At 44.3% G+C, this 20,628-nt stretch overlaps 1 protein-coding gene across 5 annotated transcripts in view; it reads right to left on the bottom strand.

The window, feature by feature from the left end:
* Positions 1–1,068: 1,068 nt before the first annotated feature.
* The window catches only part of COQ8A (coenzyme Q8A), a 44,061-nt gene continuing 24,501 nt past the window's right edge, over positions 1,069–20,628 (bottom strand). For all 5 annotated transcript variants that reach the window (XM_030446584.1, XM_030446585.1, XM_030446588.1 and 2 more), the window contains exons 6-15: positions 17,413–17,535; positions 10,900–10,985; positions 9,633–9,773; positions 8,421–8,502; positions 7,567–7,660; positions 6,599–6,740; positions 4,631–4,738; positions 3,776–3,841; positions 2,921–3,007; positions 1,069–2,450 (exon numbers count right to left, since the gene is read on the bottom strand). In XM_030446584.1, coding sequence (XP_030302444.1) covers positions 2,157–2,450; positions 2,921–3,007; positions 3,776–3,841; positions 4,631–4,738; positions 6,599–6,740; positions 7,567–7,660; positions 8,421–8,502; positions 9,633–9,773; positions 10,900–10,985; positions 17,413–17,535 — 1,223 coding nt within the window. In that variant the 3' untranslated portion in view covers positions 1,069–2,156. The remainder of the gene's footprint in view (positions 2,451–2,920; positions 3,008–3,775; positions 3,842–4,630; positions 4,739–6,598; positions 6,741–7,566; positions 7,661–8,420; positions 8,503–9,632; positions 9,774–10,899; positions 10,986–17,412; positions 17,536–20,628) is intronic.

Genomic DNA, 20,628 nt, shown 5'->3' with positions numbered 1-20,628 from the left:
CATCCACAAAAAGCTAGAACTGGGGACTGAAAGCTATCATTAGTTCTCTTAATAAACATCTTACCTTCCGCTAGTTACCACCTTTTTACACAAATACAAACCAACTCCGTTGTTCAGCTTAATGTTATTCTTTAAAAGTTCTCTAAACATCCTGGCTCTGAGTCTTCAGTTTCAGAAATTTTATTCTGAAGATCACTTAATCCAGTTCCCTTGTCAGTTTTTCTCATACTTCACTTTTTAACATTCAACTTAAGCATTTAACATCTCAAACAATTCCACTGTTCTTACAGATACAAGATCTAGATCCAAAGGAGAAAAACAGAACAACATCAATCAGAACCCAAACCAAGGAAAGTTATTCTATAATTGTACAAAGTTAGGTAGCTTAATTCAACCCTATTACTTCACTGAACAACTGAGTTCACTGTTCTCAAAGGATTAAGAATAAAGTGAGTATTTTTAGTTGGTTAAACAGTCCTGGATCTTTCTCAAAGAAGTCTTAAATGAAGTAGCTCTTACGTGTCGTTATCTGGAAAGAAAGGTAATACAATAAACTTTTCCTGTTTCTCAAAGGTCTCTCCTGAGAGGGACCATTTATTCACTTACCCATTTTTAACCTCTGGAAGTGTCAACAGTCAGGATTTTTTATGCACTGAAGTTTAAAGTCACACAACTTCTGCTTCCCTGGGCTGTGTTAAATTGAGTAGGCTATGCATCAGCTCAAACCCACACTTTCTTCACAAGTAGAATAAAGACATGTCCAAGAGATGGCAACAGAGTGATTAAAACAAAGGAAAACAAGAAAGCAAGACCTTTCCAGACAGATATTCATGCTCTCCTGGTAAAATTGTCACCATCACTGTTTGCACTAGTGATACAGCTCCAATGGAAGGATGAAGGAACAAACAGGCCATAGTTGAGTGGCTTTACAGAGGTAGCTACAATTCTTTGAGTGCACAACTGCAACAAGAGGAGACTTTCTACTTCTAGTCAACACCTGCTTACCCCACATGGTTCACCTGGCGGTTCATTACCGGACCAGAAGATGAAAAAAACTGCACAAAGGCAGCCAGCCGCACAAGCACTTTTTATTGCAATCAGGAAGTTGTACAGGTACATACTTTGTACAAAAATCTGAAACTTAAGTTTCCTAGCTTGACTCCAATAGTTTAAAACAGTGCATCTGGATTTAAGTGTGTGACATTTCAGCAAAAGGTTGAAATGCTTATCAGAGACATAACCTTTTTGTCTGTCTTGCCTTAAGTTCTGCAGTAAAGGAAAACCTAGAGACAGGACAGACTCGGTTCTTGGTTAGGGGTCCAGCAAGAAATTGGTACCAGAGCTGTTGATCTAACCTCACTCTCAGGAAAGCTGATACCTACTAGCCAGTGAAGAATACCACTATTTGTGCTAGATATAGCTCTGTTAATTACATACTTGTCTCCCAGAAGTGAGATTGGTTGTGTAACTGTACATGTGTGTTTAAAAGAGTTTTGCATTCAACTCTGATTTTTAGAATAGTCACCATGTTTAGATTGCAAGACAAAAAGAGGCTGAAAGCATAAAACTTTATATACACATGCATCCCTCTTGCAGTGAAATTCAGGAGGGTTCTTAGACTATCACCACTTGACATACAAAAATGAGGAGAAGAGGTGGTGCTGTTTGTGTCTGTGGTTGGGTATTCCTTGGTATTTCATTCTATAATTTACAGTATGAAAACTACTTGAATTCCATTTTAGCAAGAATGAGGGAAGGTCTTTAAAAAATTATTATAAGAATTACAAATAGGTTTCAGCATTAAATTCTACTCTCATCTTCCTTCTCCTACTTGTTATAAAACCCAATCAATGTGCAGCCACCATCACAACATTTAAAATGCATTCAAGGTAATTAGCTGGTGCCTTCAAAAAGTAAAGCAGCACTCAAGAAGACAGTTTCCTGCAAGCTGCAGACTGTACTGGCAGTCAGTGTAGGACAGACACAGCATGAAAGAACAGCTTTGTCCTTTTGAAACACAACCTGGCTTCCAGGGCACAGGGTGCTGTACCTCAAGAGGACGGAGAGCTGGGGTGCAATGCATGGAAGGCTAGAACGCTCTCTGCAAGGCTCAGATGAACTGTGGCCTCAGAACAAGACATGTTAGTTCATTCTTCCTACTCCTCTGGCTTCTTACCCCTACTGCTCCAATATTTGCTATATGCCTCTTGGAACATCTTTTTGCATGAAATTTTGGCCTTCAGTTTGGTGCAGATAAGAAAAGAACCCCCCATCTTCCGATGAAGAGAGTAGGTCTCCTCTGGTGGAGGGACAAGCCGATGCTTCAGCATGACTGGGATTAAGCCATGGATGTTTTCAGTGGTGCTTTGGCTGCCGAAATCAAAAGGTTCATCAGCTGCAAAAGCCTCTCCCAGGATGAGGACAGCATTTAAATGGGCATCTTCCATTTCCTGCCCAAAAGGAAAGAGGCATAAATAACATCAACTTGCCATTTTAACCACCAGGGAAAAAACCCAGGAGAAATGCTAGGGCTAACAGCAGCATCTCAGGAGAAACACTCAGCTATACCCACAAAAATGGTAACCTCCAGCCCTTAGTGAGTCTGATGAACATTTGGTTAATACAGTATCAAGCAACTAAGCCTTCCAGAAAACTATCTGCCATTCATAAAATTTCAGCAGTCATCACGACCTGTGAGGTCTTGATGGAAGAGAGAAGGAAGGGCTAGCTGTATCATCATTACTGCTTCTGCTCCCAAAAGGAAGAAGAAGAACTTTTTTTCCCCCTCTTCCATCATCTTTATCAACAAGGATTTCAGACTGACATTGGCTTTTGCTCATCAAGAAATCTGGGCAAGTTGACAGACTCATAACCAAGTTCTTACTAGCTACCACTAAAAGCAGACCCTTCTGCTTCGTACCTTGACTTCATAGCCAGTGAGGAATTTCAGTTCAATGGACTTCTTCAGTACCTTCTCTCTGTCCAGATCAGCAGCTGCCTTGATTACCTGAATAAGAAGAACACTTTCAGAAAAGCTAGGAGATGAATGAAAAATGTTGAGTACAGAACTACAACACAGGCTACAGGTACTAACTAGTGCTGCATGCTCACTTCCTTGCCTCTGCCCTCATCTGAGGAGTCTGAATGTTGGCTAGTTTAAGAGATACTGACAAAATGATAAAGCTGCTGGCTCTCCAAAGCTCGTCCCAGCAGGGCTACACATAGACCAGAGAATGTAAGGGACATCAAAAAAGCTTCATGAATCAGTCAACCCCATCCTTCAACAAAACAGTAAAGCCAACTGTGAGAAGCTTTAACTGCTGCCCCTGCAGCCCCATTTCTCAAGTACAGAATATGGTGATCATGAAGGAAGCACGTAAGACTTAAAAATTTGTTAAGTCTATAAGCATACTAGAAATCACAAGAAACAAGTGAACAGGACAAGCAATTCCTTGACCTCCTCCTATAAAAATAACTGAATTCTGAATGCTCTGGTTTCTCTGCTGCCAGTCTCCCACTAAGCAACATTACAGTTCTCCATATTTGTCCTGCAACTTAAGCATTATAACTCAGCCAGAGGCTTGCAGCAGACATGCAGGAGGTTATAGCAAGGGATGAAATAGGAACAGATATCTCTCTCTGGCCTCCAGTACTGCTCCCCTCCACACCCAGAGTGGAGTAAAATACAAAGTGATATAGCTAATAGATAAGCAGAATTTTGCAAATACTCTAAGACTCCCAGTGCAACACTCTGTGACACAGTGCAAATACTCACTTCTATGTAGACATCTGTGAACTTCTCATCAAACCCTCGTGTTGCTCCAAAGTCCAGCAGGGCCACCTGGAAATGGACAAACCCATCTGTATTATGGTGTCAACCATTCAAATATAGCCAGACCTTAAGAAGACCCTTAATGTCTCCAGGAGGCTCAGCTGGCTGCAAAGCCTTTCCAGTTTAACTCCATTCCCCATAACTCCTTTATTTCCTGACAGCAGCATGAACATTTGCACTAGTACATGGCAGAGGAGTATGACCTATGCTCACATTACACCCCTCAGCTAATAACTCTGCTCAGGCTGTGTGAGGATAGGGGAGTACAGAACCTTTTCCCAGCACTTCCCAACACAGACCTCGAGGATGAACAAGCAATTCCACCTGACCTGCAGGGCACAAGCAAACAGCCAAACCAACAAGCAAGACATTTCAATTGCTTCCCCAGGCACCCTTTAGCACAGTAAAAAACAAAGACCATTCAACTAAAGAGTCCTTGGCTCAGAAGTATGTGCTAGAGCACTGCCAGATGCAACTTCCCACTGAGCAGCTTCAAAACAGACCCTGAGGCTAAGGAAGGAAGGAGCTGTGACTGAAGCTAAGGTCAAAGACAGGCAGCCAGCCAAGGTTACAGAAGCCCTGTTTTCCCACCCAGACCAAGTGAGGGAAAGTGGCAAAGCTGAAGCCACAAAGGCTTCAGCTGTCCTACTTGCCCAACGCTCAAGGATAGGAATCTGAAATCATCTCAGTAGAGGCTTTTTAAATTCTGGGAGTAGGGAATAATCAAAATTATTATTGAAATGAAAGCTGATGAAAATCAGCTCTTGCACAGGTAGAACTGCAGCTGCTTGGGCTTACCTTGTGCAACTGAGGGTCATAGAAGAAGTTTGACCAGTTTGGGTCAGTCTGCATGTACCTGAACTCAAACAGCTCTCGCAAACACAGTACCAGGATGTTGTGACAGATCTTGAAAAGGAAGGAAAGAAAGAAGCCAGTCAGAAGTGCAGCTACTCGCACATGTAACTTACAGTGGGAATTAGCAAACAAGAACCATATCACCACACTGGCAGAAACGATCTAGTCCATGCTGCAAAACTCCTGAAGAGGTGGGAGAAAGCGCCTCAACAACTCCCAGCCCACACCTGCATAGGACATCCTTAGCAGATAGCACAAGTGCCATGCAAGTTTTGTATCAGCCTGAGCTGTAGTTTGTGTCAGCCCCTGGATCTGCCTCCAGAGAGGCTGTTCCCCTGTATCTGACAGCTGTGAGCAGCAGACTTCAGGGGTCATCCAACTGAATGTGTTACTTGTGTTCGTGTCATGCTTTTTACGTTTGACTACACACTTGCTGTTCTGAGAGAAAAGGAACATATTCACTGTGCAAAGGAACCAAAAGCATAGGTGGGGAAGGCCAGTAGAGCTTTACAGCCTACTCTGTGGAAAGCCCTACAGAATCCTGGGCAAAATTAAGCCCATGCAGCTCAGGGGAAATGGGATGCACTTCCAGGTAAGTTACAAGGTCCAAAGAAGCTAAGGAGGAGAGCGTCTTCCTGTAAAGTTACGTAACATTGTACAGAGCTAAGTCCAAACCATTACTGAAAGAGGTCTTCACTAGACAGATAAACACACCCACCGTGTACTCTTCAGCCAAGTCTTTTGCTAGGCTCAGCACTGACCCAAGGGAGGCAGAAACAGAAGATGTGTAAACACCTTTGGACTGATAGGCATGAGTGAATTATTAGTAGTCCCTGTAGCACCCAATCCTGAATTACATACTTCAGCAGAGTTTTCTGAGAGGATATTTAAGCTAGGGCCTGTTCAGCAGAACTACCAGCCTCATTCTGCCACGCCTTCCTTCTTGCACAGCTGAGTGAAACATTATATCCAAGAGGAAAGGAGGAGAGCACCAAATGCGAACCAGACCCTGCTATAGGATAATGCCATTTGGATCAGAAGTTTAAGGATCAACCAGGTAAGTCAATTATACAAATGAAGCAGTCTTGCAGCAGCTCCTGCAGCAAGATCCTACATCACAGCTATTTAAAAGCCACCCTGATGATACAGCAGCTCATTGGAGGGGAAAAGCCCTAAGAACAGACAGCTCAGGGGTCACAGCCAGCCAGCTCTGATACAGCTTTAAGTTCAGTATAGTGCTTTTATCTACTTATCCAGAGGAACATACTACCAGCTTACAGCTAACACCAAGACACGCACACACAAAAAATATCTAAATACTTCTGCAACTAGGTCAGCTGCTTGTCCCAATACAGCACTCCAATCCCTTGCTATATTCAGCACCATTGCCTACCCAACCCCTACATCCACCCCTAACTCTTGTTTACCAAGGTACTTTTCCAGCAGCCCTATGTAGCATGGGTCAGTCCCACAGGAAGAGATGACACCCAAGCACTTGCTCTGAGATGATTCTGCAGTCCTCCCAAAAGAGCAGCTGCAAAACAAGGCCCCTCTCCGCTAGTTGACAATCTCGCACAAACTTAAGGTCATCAGAAACAGGGCATCCAAGAGTTACACAGCTGTGCTACCTCTCCTCAGCCACCCTGGCTATTCACTCGGAACTCCACCCTGCTGAATGCTGGCACTTGCAAGACCTATACCAGCCTCTGGAAATCCCAGTGTCACTGTCAAATTGCTTATAGAGAAGACTAACAAATTGCCTGAGAAGCTCCAGGAAGTCCCTGACTCCTGCCCTTCTTTGCACTGCTCAGGGTCTGCCCTTCCACAAAGTATCCCCTGGTCTAACAGTCTACCAGGCAAGCTGAGCATCCTGCTCTGAGCCATGGGAAAAGCAAGACCACCACACAGTACCTCATTTCGAATCTCTTGGCTCAGATCTACAGCTTGATCCAAAGGGAAGCCAGACACCAGCTCTGTGGTCAGGACATGCTTGCTACACAGCTCATCCACTACTCTTGGGACACAAAAGAAGGGGTCGTCTTTCAGCAGCTCCCTAGGGGATAAAGAAAGGAGAGGAGAAGGTTAGGAGCCCTTAAAGCAGTCAGGTCCTTCTGCAACAACTCACACAGCCCCTTCACACAACCTCTACCCTCACCCTGGCTGAGACTGCCAGTTCTACCCAACAGTTACAGTAGGGATCAGGTCACCAGAAACCACAGCAGTGACTTAAAGCTGCTACTGGGTCTTGAGGTCCTGCCAGAACAGTGACATTAGTAGGGCTCCAGACTGGTACATCAAGGGCACTGGGCTCACCCCACTTTGCTTCAGGGCCACATGGCAGAAATTAACCTTTTCCAAGGGGAGTAATGCCACAGGCAGTTCCATAGAGAGACAGGAAGGGCATTTAGCCTCTGGCACCTCTCCCTCATCCAGCCTTCATGTGAAAACAATCTGAGTCCCACTGCTACAGTAAGCCAAGAGAGCAGGCAGTGCTGGCAGTGTTAATTGCTGTAACAGAGCTGAACTAAGAAACCTCCTGGAGTAAAGGATGGGAGAAGCTTACAATAGGCTGACATAAGAGTACAGAATAACACTGCAGCCTGGCATCAAGAGTTACTGCAGTAAAACAGCCTGGTAAAGCAAGCTCACACTGAAGGAGAAAGGATATGCTATCACGTTTCAGCTGACTAAAACAACTGATGGTAATTCTAGGGGACAACTCAGGGACAGCTCAGGTCACAAACACACATCCTTCCCCTGTGCTACATCCTAGGGCAGCGGTATTCATATCCCACTGCTCCTGAAGTTAAGCAACCTCTCCTGCATTTGACACACACGTACAGAGACAGGAGAGGTTGAAGGCAATGGTGTGAACATACTGGAACTTCCTTGCACAGGCAGCTTCTCTCTCGTAGTCACACTCCAAAGCCAGCTCTCTGCTCACAACATCAATTAAATGTTCAGGGAACAAACCTGGAAGTCAACCAGCAGAGAAAAGAGTAGGCTTAAAAAAACAGAAGCCTCTCAGGCTAAGTTTTCCAGAGCTGCAGGTCAGGAGAAACCTGCCACCCAGCCAGCTCTAAGCTGAAGAGTAGAAGATACCCCAGAGACCAAAGTGCATTTCCAAGTAGATAACAGATTGTGTGGGTAATCCCAGGCCAAGGCCACACAGCTGCTCCTATACTGAGGTACATGCACACTGTTCACAAGCTAACAGGTACAAAGGAAAACCACCTAACCTGAACATTGCCCACGCTTCATGCTTAGAAAGCCATGAAAAGTCAGTGTACTCTAACACATTATACTTTGCCAGGAGTCCCTATGGTAGGTCCTTCACTACAAAGAGCACACAGACAAGTGTGGGTTACTCTGGCAGGTGCATATGGCCAGGAAAAACAAAGATGCACTTCACACCCCACTGAGTGCCCAGTGGAGCAGGCAGGTGCCCAGCAAAGGCAATGATACCTGCAGCAGGAGAGGGGAGCAGAACATGGCTCTCCAAGTTGGCCCTGCACCCACTATCCATATCCATTACCTCTCCCTGGTTTTTGCAGGAGACCTGCTCCTGAGCAGATGTAGCAATTCTTAAGTCCTTTTCACCATTTCCTTGAGGCTGTTTCCTCCCTCCAGTCCATGGAGAGAGGATGCAATGTGCTGTTTGAGAGTGACTGACAAGAACTCACTCAACATGTGCCATCAGGAACACAGGGCTTGACAGGGTCTCTGTTTTTACCTTCAGGGAGAATGTTGCTCATTTTCAGGACAGTCATCAGGTTGTTAACATCACTGTTGATGCTCTGGGCAACTCCAGGGTACTGCAAGACAAAATGGGAGAGGGCAGTGTTGAGACTGGATAACCTAGTTCAACAGAAGATTAAAACACTATCCAGCATAACATCCACTGACCCCCACAGCACAACCACCTACAGCCTACATAACTGAGTCACACAGTCCTCTTCTAAAAGCTTATTTAAAGCCCAGCATGTAAGACAGGGGACAGAGAGACAGGCTAAGCTGCAGCTTTTCAGTTTCCCTGACAGACACTCTTCAAAAACATGAAAGGCTTTCAGACACACAAATCTGACACCACCACCAGAGCTGAAACATGCCACTGATGGCCCCAGAGTGTTCCATCCACAGCAGCAGGGCAAGCAGTGAGGCCCCAGGCCAGTCCTGGTTAATGTGCCTCCTTCTCTTGTTCTTTTTAACCTTACCTGTCAGAAGGGAACCAAGCCTATACTGCTGTGGAACAGAATGCATGCTGTCACTACAGTGTTAACTCCATTCTATGTTGCTTTTACCTTGGCCTAACTGGACACAAACACACCACTACCCATCCATACCGTTTCTGAAGTCTCACCACTTCACAGAAAACACCAACCAGATAACCACCTTTGTCTGTCACCCTGTTCAGCCAGCAAGGATCTCACTCCTTTGAATTATAAACCCATGATGTACACGGGATTTCAGCATCACAAGGCAATTCTGCTAGAAATACCTGCTTGAAGTTGTTGACAACTTTAGTGTGAATTGCAGAACACCCTCTTGTATAGTCAGACTGCCACTGTTCATCAGTGTGTGCTTGTCACTTAAAACTTCTTTAACCTTTGGGCTGCGACCAGAAAGGGGCATGTGCATATCCCAGAAAGGGGACTGACCAACAGAGCTGGTAAGGACCCTTGCACACAGCCCTAAAAGCACAAGCAGTCCCTCCTGCAGTGATATACCTATGAGACATTCCCTGCTTATTTGAAGTCAGAGACGGGGTTAAACTGCAGAACCTTTTCTGTCTCTTCCCCTTCTGCTTCTTCTAGGTAAGATACTGCTGGACACAAACTAGAAATCCACTAAAATTTTTATCTGTCTACCAGTAAACATACTTGTGCAGCTCCACTGCCCTTCTGTGGGGCACAAACAAGAGACAAGCCTGGACTGTAAGGCTCACCTGGATTTTCATGGCAACTTCTTTCCCATTTTTCAAGCGTGCCAGGTGAACCTGACCAATTGAAGCAGCAGCAAAAGGGCGTTCTTCAAAGGACTCCAGTTTATTTCTCCAGTTGGGGCCAAGATCATTGTTCAGAGTTTTCTACAAATAAAAAAGAATGCATCAGGGTATGGAAAGCAAAGATTTGATTTTTTTGCTGTTGGAAAACATTTTCTCTAGGGTGATGCACACAGCCTATAAGATAATTTTGAATATCTATACTCTGCTTTCAGAGTGTCCTCCCTTTCTCATTATTGCATTCCATCATGAGGAGTAGTCCAGCCAGCAGTGCTCTGCCAGCACAAAACAGATGCTGATCACATCTATGTAAGGCTCTGTTGCTCTGGCCTAAAGGGCAGCAATCTTGAGCACAAACACCACTCTCTTAGCAGTAAAGAAGTCCCCTTTCTGGTGACACTTTTTATCTTCCACAAAATTAACAAGGAGTTAGATATTCCTTCTCTTCCATCATGCTGTCAAGCTGAAAAGAAGCAATCCAGGCATGCAAGAGTGACACTCTTTAAGGCAATACTGACAATTAAACACACAGTCTGCTTTTAGCAGTTTTTTTGCTACATTGCCAGACTGCTGTATTTAAGTTCTGGCTCAGCTCAGTGCCTTTCAGAGGACACCTAGTGCTAATTCTTTTTGCATCATCCTTCACATCTTAATTTGCAGAGGGAAGTAGAAGAGAAGGAGAACATACATCAGGGAAAGCAAACTCAGTTTGTTTCCGTCTGTCTATTCTTGATGATGGATTAGATTTAACCAAAAAAGTAAAGACAAAATTGCACTTAATTTTCCATCAGACTAAGGCTTTTAAGTCTGTTTCTAAAACAGGGTGTAGGCACTTAAATCAGTATTTACTGATTTAACACCCATGAGAAATACAAGAGAGGAAGAACAGAAGAGGAGGCTATTTTCAACAAGACCCTATAATCATATGTATATACAACATCCTGTTCCATTAACATCGTCTCAGGCCATAAAAGAACCTGTGTATTTCCCTCTGTCTAGAGCTCAGTTTCAATGTTCTAGAGAGAAGAGGAAGCACAGAACTGAAACAAGGAATCGGTGTTACCCACATTTGAAAATATATATACTTATTGAAAGAATACTCTTTAAAAAAAAACAAACATCCACCTCCCTTTTTGGGGTACGTCACAGATGACATTTATTCTGTTATTTGTTCCTCCTCCCCTGGTAAGCAGAAAGGAATATTCCTCACCATCATCTGCTTAATTGGCATGAAGTCAGCACTCTGACGTACACGCTGAAAAATTCTCTGGAGATGGGGGTTGATAAAGGCATCATCTGCCAAGGGAAAAAGCATATGGCAGTCAGTGCAGGCACTGCATTACCCAGTTTTTAACACAAAGAAACATGCACCTGTATTCAGAGAAACCAGGCTGTCTTGTCCCCAGTGAAGGTTTGTAAATAATTCTAGTTCAGAAAATCTCCATACCCAGAATTGATACCTGAGGCATGTATTTCTAAACCTGTGACACTTCAAAAGACAAACAGAAATCCTGTTCACAAATAGGAAAGTAAAGGGAAAAGGATACTTCTGGTTTCTCCATCTTGCAAAAAACTTGCATAGTATCCAAACATTTCCTAAACCACCCTCCTGCTGCAGCAAAGGGAAGTTCCTGTGCACCCCTATTACCAAGGAAAAGGCAAAGTATGAATACACTAGAAAGCACACTGAAAAATTGTCAAACTGGTGCTTTGGAATCAAGCACCAGTTACCATCCAGTAGCACTACTAAGAGCAGTGGGCAGCTCCACACACTGCTTTTGGTGTGACAGCAGGTTGCACAAACCCAAGAGCAGAGTACTATGCAAAATACTCACAGCTCATCTTCTTCCTAAAAGCAGGATACCATTTGGGTCTAGGAAAGGCCACTGTGTCATGAAAATACAAGTCACAAAAGGAACCATCTCGAGAGTCATCTCAACAGGCCCAGGTTTATAGTGTGGTTTAGTCTAGTTCATGATAAGGGGACAGTAACTTCTCTAGAAAGCTACGCAATAGTAAAACACCAATTAACACAAGTCATGAACTCTTAAAGGAATCAAGTTTCAGCACCTGCTACTGTAAACAAATACCCTAATGCAAAACAGCAAGGAGGCAGAAGAAAACACAGCTGATGCAAAAGTTATTTTATGAGTCAGAAGGATTTAACAAGCAAATATTTACACTCGTAAGAGAAGGGACAGAGAGATCTGGAAATATTAGTCCTCTTGTAAGAGCAAAGGCTCTTACGAAAAAAAGCCAGAAAGCCAGGCTCCAGAAAAAAAGCCACCAGTTGTGGTGTGATTTTTTTCAATTCATTAAAGGTTTATCTAGAAATGGCACTTATCTGCTGCTCTCAACACTGAGAAAAAAAACTGGGCTACCAACCTTAATCTTGATTAAACCTGATTCCCTCAACTCATGCAGGGAAAGAATACATCACAATTTGTGGAATTACAGGAGGCTCTCAAACTCTATCAGTAATAGAAACTGGGGTGAGCTTGACAGGGCACAACTGGGAAAAGCATGCAGTTGTGACTGCATCCTTGATATAGATTTCCTCCAAAAAGGGTACTTTAAAGATCCAGAAGGGTATAAATGGGCCTTTGGTATAGCAGCCGTAGAGACTGACAGTATTAAGCAACTGTTTAGCTTACTTGTGCTCTCAGATGACCCTTCCATTGTGCGCCTGATGAAGATGGAGGAACAAAAGGTGTCAACAGCATCATTAATAGTCCATCGCTGGCAATACCGAACCAACAGAGATTCCCTGCTTCCCATACAGCACCTGATACGCTAATTTCAGAGACAAGGAGTCATCAGCAAAACTCCATCACCTTTCAGCAGTCCAGTATGGCCACTGAAGAAGTCTGATGGGGAATGGAGATTAACTGTGGACTTTCATGGCTTGAAAGAAGTAACACCACTGAGTGCTGTGGTGCCCGACATGTTGGAACTTCAGTAAGTGCTGGAGTCCAAGGCAGCAAAGTGGTATGCTACAGCTGCTACTGCCTATGCATTTTTCTCCATTCCCTTAGCAGCAGAGTGCAGACCACAATCTGCTTTCACCTGGAGGGCAATCCAGTATTCCTGGAACCAACTGGAGAAGCACAGCCCAGCTATGTGCCATGGACTTATCCAAACTGCACTGGACAAGGATGGGGCTCCAGAGCATCTTCAGTACATCAATGACTGTTATTTGTGTCACAGTGCAAATCTGCTGAGACACAGAAGATGAAACATTTGAAAAAGGGGAAAAAGATAATCGACTTTCTGCTGGAAAGTGGGTTTGCCATTAAGAGAAGTATGGTTAAACAACCTGCCTGCCAAAGAGATACAGTTCTTGGGAATTAAATGGCAAGATGGATCACTCCACGTTCCTGTTCACCATATTGTGGTGAGTAAGTTAACAGTCATGTCTCCACCTTCTAGTAAAAAGGAGACACAGGCCTTCTTGGGTCTTGTAGGCTTTTGGAGGATGCAATTGTATTGTGACGTTTTGAAGCCTCTCTAAAAAGCAACTCAGAAAAGAAACAATTTTGTATTGGGCCCTGAACAAGTAGAGGTACTTGAACAGATAAAATAAGAAATCGTACAGGCCATGGCCCTAGGACATGTCCAAACAAGACCAGAGATAATAAATGTGCTCTACACTGCAACAGGGGATGATGGTCTTACCTGGAACCCCTGGCAGAAAACACAACAGCATCTCAAGGGCACCTCCTAGGATTCTGGAGTCAGGCTGATAGAGGCTCAGAGGCCAATTACGCTTACACAGAAAGGGAGACACTGCCTGCCTATGAAGGAGTTAGAACTGCTTCAGGAGTTACTGGAACTGAGGCACAGCTCTGCCAGGTACCATGACTACCAGTTCTGTCCTGGATGTACAAGGGGAAGGTATCATCCATCCATCATGCCACTGATGCTACTGGAGTAAGTAGATTGTTCTAATAACACAGAGAGCGCCAACAGGGAATCCAAATCACCTGAGCATTGTGGAAGTAATCACAAATTGGCCAGAGGGCACACTGTTTGGGATGCCACCAGAAGAGGCAGTGACTTGTGCCAAGGAAATCCTCCCATATAAAGATGTCTCAGATCAGGACAAACACTATGCTCTCTTCATCAATGGATCCTGTTGTCTTGTAGAGAACCAGCAGAGATGGAAAGCTGCAGTAAGGAGCCCTACTCTACAGGTTGCAGAAGTGGAGAGAGGGGGAATTGAGCCAATTTGCAGAGGTCAAAGCCATCCAATTTGCTCTAGGAATTGCTGAGCAAGAGAAATGGTCAGTACTTTACCTGTACACCAATTCCTGGATGGTAGCTAATGCTTTCTGGGGGTGGCTGAAAAGGTGGAAACAGAATAACCGGCAGTAGAAAGGGAAACCAGTTTGTGCAGCTGACCTGTGGCAGGATATTGCTGCCCGACTGGATAACTTAGTGGTAAAGGTGAGGTATATAGATGCCCACATGCCTAAAAACAGGGCTACTGAGGAGCAAAGAAACAATCATCAGGCAGACTAGGCTGCTAAGGTATTCCAAATAGACTTAGATTGGGAGCACAAAGGTGAATTATTCTTAGCTTGGTGGGCCCATGATCCTCCTGGTCAACAAAGAAGGGATGGAACATACAGATGGGCCAGAGACCAAGGGGTGGATTTAACAATGGATATTATAACCCAAGTTACCCATGAGTGTAATACTTGTGCTGCTACTAAGCATGCCAGAAGACTAAAACCTTTGGGGTATGAGGGATGCTGGCTGAAACATAAATATGGAGAGGCCTGGCAAGTTGATTATATCAACCTACCTCAAACCCACCAGGGTAAGCATTATGTGCTTAGAAACAAGCACCAGATGGATGGAAACATACCCAGTGTCTCATGCTACTGCCCGCAATGCCATTCTGGGTTTTGAAAGGCAAATGTTGTGGAGTCATGGAACAAGTCAGACAATGGGACTCATTTCAAAAACAATCTAATAACTACTTGGGCCAAAGAGCACAGTATAGAGTGGATCTATCATATTATTTACCATGCACCAGCCTCCAGAAAGACTGAACGTTATAGTGGCTTGCTAAACAAAAGCTGGGACATTCAGCACAAGCTACCTGGCCTGCTAATACTTGAGAATCAATCAATCAAGACTGCCCTGCACAGTTCAGAGGTCTTACATACAGCTGACAGGGATAAAGTCTCTGTTGTATATAAAAAGAACCTACTGGAAAAGCTGCGTGCATTTCTTCACCCATGGACAAAGGCAAACCTATCCATGGGCTTGTCTCTGTGCAAGGCCCTGGAAACACCAGGTGAATAATGCAGGAGAAGGGCAAGGTCCACTATGTACCACAAAGTAATTTAATCCTAGCTGAAACAACTGAGGTACATAAGGAATAAGAGGTGGATTGTCCTGGTTTGGGAGAACCAGGATAGAAAAACCTTGCCCAGAACAGCACCAGCAGCTGCCAGCCTGTTGATGTTGCAGCTGTAATGAGGAGAGGATGGGTCAAGTGGCCTAAATGAATCAATCACAATATTCCTCCCCATGGTGCTCACTATAAAACAGCTCCCAAGAGAGTCTTCTAGGCAGGTTTTCTCTGGCTGCTGTGCTAGTTGGGGTAAAGCCTCACTGCTTACCTGGTTCCTGCTGCTGCTCTTCCTCACTGGAGAAGGACAGCATTTACCAAGACAGGTCACCTTCTTCCTGCTCAAGGTTTTTCAAATTTAAAGTCTCTCTCCCTTATTCCTTTCTTCCATCTGGGAGGGATTAAAGATTCCCTCTGGGAGGGAAGAGGCATAAACAGAGCATCTGTCACTGCTTAGCCACTGTCCAAACCATGACACCTACTAGAACATGGGATGTTTCTGCATGACCTTAAGGAATGTGGGTCACTAACAAATCTGCTGATTCTCAGAAGCAGACATCAGGGTTTCAAAGAACACTGGTTTATAATTTCTGAGTGGTTTAGCTAACAGGTGCTCATCTGCACCTGAACAAGGCAAAACAGAGTCCCTGTGCTCAATTGGCACACATCCCTGTTAATAGAAGCCAGTTCAAATTCACTAGGCCACAGAGAAACCCATGAAGTGGCAGGTGTGGGAAGCCCTCCTGTCTAAAAAGCCAGCCCAACACCCAGATACTCTGCACCTGTTTCACCACAGCTGTCCCTCAGCAACATTAGCAGGAGCTTATATTCTTCACAGGCACTACCGCACTCCACTTCTCATGAGAGCAAAATGAGGGTTGAGCCATGCCATTGACATTGCTTAAGACCTCACTCTTGACACTCAAGTGAAGTCTATTGGCAAGTGTTTGACACTCCTGCCAGAGCTCAATAACATTAGGAGACAGCAGGCAAGTGACAAAAATCCAGAGCATGTCTGCTCCTCAGAGCTGGCATTTCACAGTTATTCCCTCCTTAGTCACATCCAAGGCTGTGACCAGGCTCTGGGCACACATCAGGTGCAACTCAATAGTGTCCCAAGGATTTCTTATTAACCCCCACCTACTATGGGGGTTTACCTTTTTTCTAACCCCTATGAGAGTTAACTTGGCTCACTCACTGCACGTACCAGAAGCGCTGGCCACAGAAAGCAAGGAGTGCAAGAGCTCCTTCTGGATCTGCACTGTAAAACACCAGTCACTAGTACCTGGTAGTTTCTCAAGTATGAGAAGAGTTTACGGGAGAGCCTTTGAGATAGCAGCTGCTGCCTCCCAGCAAGCTTTGTTGATGTTGCCATCAGCCAGGCACACACCTAGAACAAGCAATTAGCCAATGAAGAACAATGAAATTCCACAATTGGGAATAAGGAGCTGATCTTGCTTTAGTGGCTACTCTGAGTTACTTAATGCAATGCTAGATCCAGCCTCATCAGTTGACATCTGCAAAAATCAAGTCAACACACAAGCCAAGCAAGCTAAGTACTTCCAACACTCAGACACTGACTGTTTCAATGACACCTTGAAAGCTATTTCCAGAAAAGTGTTAACAGCTATTTTTGGTAGGTTCTTTCCTTCCCTAACAAGTTGGATAGGAAGGCAAGGTGAACCAGTTGAGGTTACGTCTGGATTCAGCATGCCTGTGATCTTCCAGGGGTAACAGTTCAGTGCAGACCCAAATGTCACACATGCCTTCCTTCACTGACTTCAAAGCCCAACATACTAAGTAGCAGTTTGAAATTTCTTCAAGATGAAAAAAAAGTGTTTTATACCTCATAAGATTATCAGCTGGCCTTTCTAGCAAAGCTTCAGTGCCAACAAAGCACATAAGCTCCAAACGGGTTGTGGTAAGAGAAGATGGCTGTGGACATAACCATGACCACTTCTGGTGAAGTGAAGAACAGGATCACATTCTCGTCATCATACTCTTCCTTTTTAGCAGTACTGCATGTAGACTGCGACACAGCTTTGCTTCTCAGAAATTTCTTTAACATAAACATTAAAAGACAGTCACCCTGTTTTCAACCAATTTTAGTGTGTCTGATGACAGGAACATAGAGAAAGTGGTAGGATACAGTACACACATCTACTTATTTCAGACTGGCATTCAACTGAACTGACTCAAAACGTAAGTCCATCACTGCTCACGTACGAGAAAGCCATTTGGCTGGTCTCTCCACACTCACTTGACACTAGCTGATTCCAGACAGCTGATCATGTATAACAAGAATTCAATTGTCTCACCTGGCAGCAGTAAGGACAGCTGAGGATCTGTGCTACCACTTACCTTGAATGCTTAACATCTGTCCCAGCTTCAGCGCTGCTCCCCGCACCTTGCACAAGGTTCTCACAATTCTTTCTGCATTGGCCTCTGACAGGAATGGGCTAGAATCCATCACTGCCTTCTTTCCTGAGGGCAAGAAGAGAAAGTGAAGGGTATGAATGAATACCCTTATCTCAGCAAGGTCACTTCATCCTGTTAGCTCTCCTACATTAATCAGATTTGCCCTTTCCCCCGGAAATCAAACTAGAACTACACTCAGTGCCTTGACTGCAATTCAGGAGCATGGACTGAAGTTGTAAATGTGTCTGGTGACAATTTTGATATTGCTGGCTTGAGGGCCAACAGCAGGAAGTCACAGCCTCCATGGATGTCTGTGCTGTTACATAAAGCCTCCAGGATCCTGGGCAGATGTTTGTACTTGAACTCATTGTACCAGCTGGCTAAGCCTAAAACACTACATAAAGATCTCCCAAGTCCAGTACCAGACTGCAGCATAACCATTGCCTCAGAAGAACAGCAGAGGTGAGCCATGGCAAGGGATAATTGTAAAAAACCTGGAAAGCACACACACAGACTGAGAACGTGGTGGCACTTCATGGGCTGGGAGTAGGGATTCATAACAGCACTAAACCTTTTTCCTCATATCAAACCATTCCTGCCTGAAAAACTTATGTTCACACACCAACACATATTGCTGGGCAATTGCACATCCAGAGTGTGCATGACAAATCTGTAGAGACACAGCTTTCACATCTCCAAGTCCACAAGAACTTTGTTTTCTAATTAAACTGAAACTTACTGTCTCCTGATACACAGGCAAAACACTTTCCTAATACCATAACCCCAAAATACCATGGCTGCATATAGCAAGAGCTCTCTCTATGCTACCATCCTCTTTTTGGACAACTGTGCTAGAGGGGAAATTAACTCCTGTTGTCAAGATTGCCAACTTTTTTCTCTGTTATATTCTGAAATGTAAAAGTTAGTCACTTGTTTTACTGTACACAGAGGCTGTAAAGGGAGGAAGGCAAAGTCTATTGCCCTTACTCCCAGCAGAAATCATGCAACCTTCTGCTTTCATGGAACAAGGGCTGAGCTTTATATACTCAAATACACATATTTCTCTCTCCAAGAACAGGTAAAGCCTGATGTCTGACAGGTACACACCAGCACCAGTCCCAACTACACAATATAGGTTTTTATGTGACATAAGAAGCACTTCCTCTCCAGGCTGGTTTTTTTTTGTTTGTTTGTTCTTTGCTTTTTCTTCTTAAAGGGAGCGGGAAGGAGACTCCATTTTGTGGTCCCTTTGGGAAAAGCAACTCCTTCTCCAGGGAAATATCCAGTAGAACAGGGACAGAAAGAGGGAGACAGACACCAGCCAACCACACTTCTCTTGGGGATGCAGATCAGCTCCTGCTGAAGGACAGCTATGCAGGAGGAAAGTCAGATCTTCTAACCCGTCTGCAGGGCTCACAGCTGGTATGCTGATTTTGGAACTACTTTTTTTTTTTTTTTTCCATCACTTCAGAGGCAAGGGTACTGAAGCCAGAATATCTGAAGTGCCCATATACCACAAGTAGGTTTTAAAAAGGCAGAGCAGCTGCAGATAGAAATTACTGGTGTGTCAAATAACGAGAGTGAGAGATTCTCTCCAACTCCAGCTAACTCTCAGGAAGGATTACAGAGCGAGATTAGACTGGCTAGGGGACAAAAAAAAAAAAAAAAAAGAACCAAGAGTCAGACTGAAGTAGATGCTCTACAAACTCTGCTGGCTCACATAAGTTGGTACAACTTTCTTGAGGTGCTAGGGATGTTACTGACATGACATGACTGTTACTGACATCCTTCAGCCTCTGCAGAAACAGGATTGCTTACGAAGCTTTCCCTAGAGCAGTGATACCACTGAACTCTCCACTGGCAGTTCACAGAGGTACCAAGCACTGACCTTCCCTGTCCTTCACCCCCCTTTTCTTTCCTTTACCTGGTTCCTGGAAGAGCAGCAAGATGGCACCGCAAGAAAAGGAGGAAAGAATGAAAACACCAGGAGGGAGCTCACAGGACAATTATCCCACTCTGGAGAGCAATATGCAGAGAAGCAGGAGGGGGCAGAATTCACCACTTGCATCATATACAGAAATCGTCAGCATATTTTGTTGTTGGTATGTAAGGAGTCTGAGAGACTGAACAGCTAAAGTTCTCAAGGGCAGAAGTATCTGGCTTTGCCCACTTAAAAACTAGCTCTGGAGAGTGGAGTGCTTGGAACCATTTAACAGAGCTCTCATTCCCAATTGTTCCATGACATCTGGCCCATCAGGAACACTCTTTGTCTTTAGCAACAATGAGGCAAATAAGCCCTTGTATGAGCTCCACCAGACACAGGAGCTAGGGAAAGTATCAAGTTGAAGCCTTCCTTCACACCATCTGTACATGAAGCAATCCTTCTTTGAGTCTGCAGTAGGATAAAGGAGTTAGTTTATTATTAAAGTTACCTCCAGAAGCCAATAAACACTGATAATTTTAAGAGTCTTATCAGAGAAAGTGACAAACATAGGCACTCACCATCTCTTCTGGCATGCTTCCCATTGAAGTCAAGCCCACAGCAGCATGAGGACTAGGCAACCCAACAGCATGTGATCAGCTGTTGCATGTTTATATACTTAGCAAAAAGTGGGCATGAACAAGGAGGTGATCTGAAGGCCAGAGTCAAAAGCAGAATTATATAAATGGCAAGTGGAGTGAAAACAGACCAGAGGCTAACAAGACGAGGAAAAGAAGCAGGAGTAAAATCCAGCACAAGTTGATGAAGAATTATGACAAATTTCAGTTAACTAACATTCTTCCTAAAGACAGCTGGCAACCTTGTGATACAAGAAAAGATTTCCTCCTCATCTTAAGAACACAAAGTCATTTGGTTTTTCAAGCTACTTCATTAGGGAATAAAAAAGGCAAATAGAATTCACATCTAAACAAGCTGGGGCAACAGGGACACCTCAGTAATGAAGGCTCCTGCTGCCACAGTGCCTGGAGTCTGTCACCTCTTCTACAGCAGAGGCAACAGGCAGATGCCATAAGGAGTGCTTGACCCTTGTTTTCCTTTCTAAATCCAGAACCCCCATAAACCCTTCCAAGTCTGTATGCATCTCACAGCTGTACGACTCTATTTATGCCTTCTCTGCTACTGTCAAATGAAGAACTAGTCTCTGGACTTTGTATGTA

Source organism: Calypte anna, chromosome 3 (genome assembly GCF_003957555.1).
Source record: "Calypte anna isolate BGI_N300 chromosome 3, bCalAnn1_v1.p, whole genome shotgun sequence".
NCBI lineage: Eukaryota > Metazoa > Chordata > Aves > Apodiformes > Trochilidae > Calypte > Calypte anna.
The sequence above is the reverse complement of the archived record's forward strand: the minus strand, read 5'-3'. Positions and strand labels throughout refer to the sequence as shown.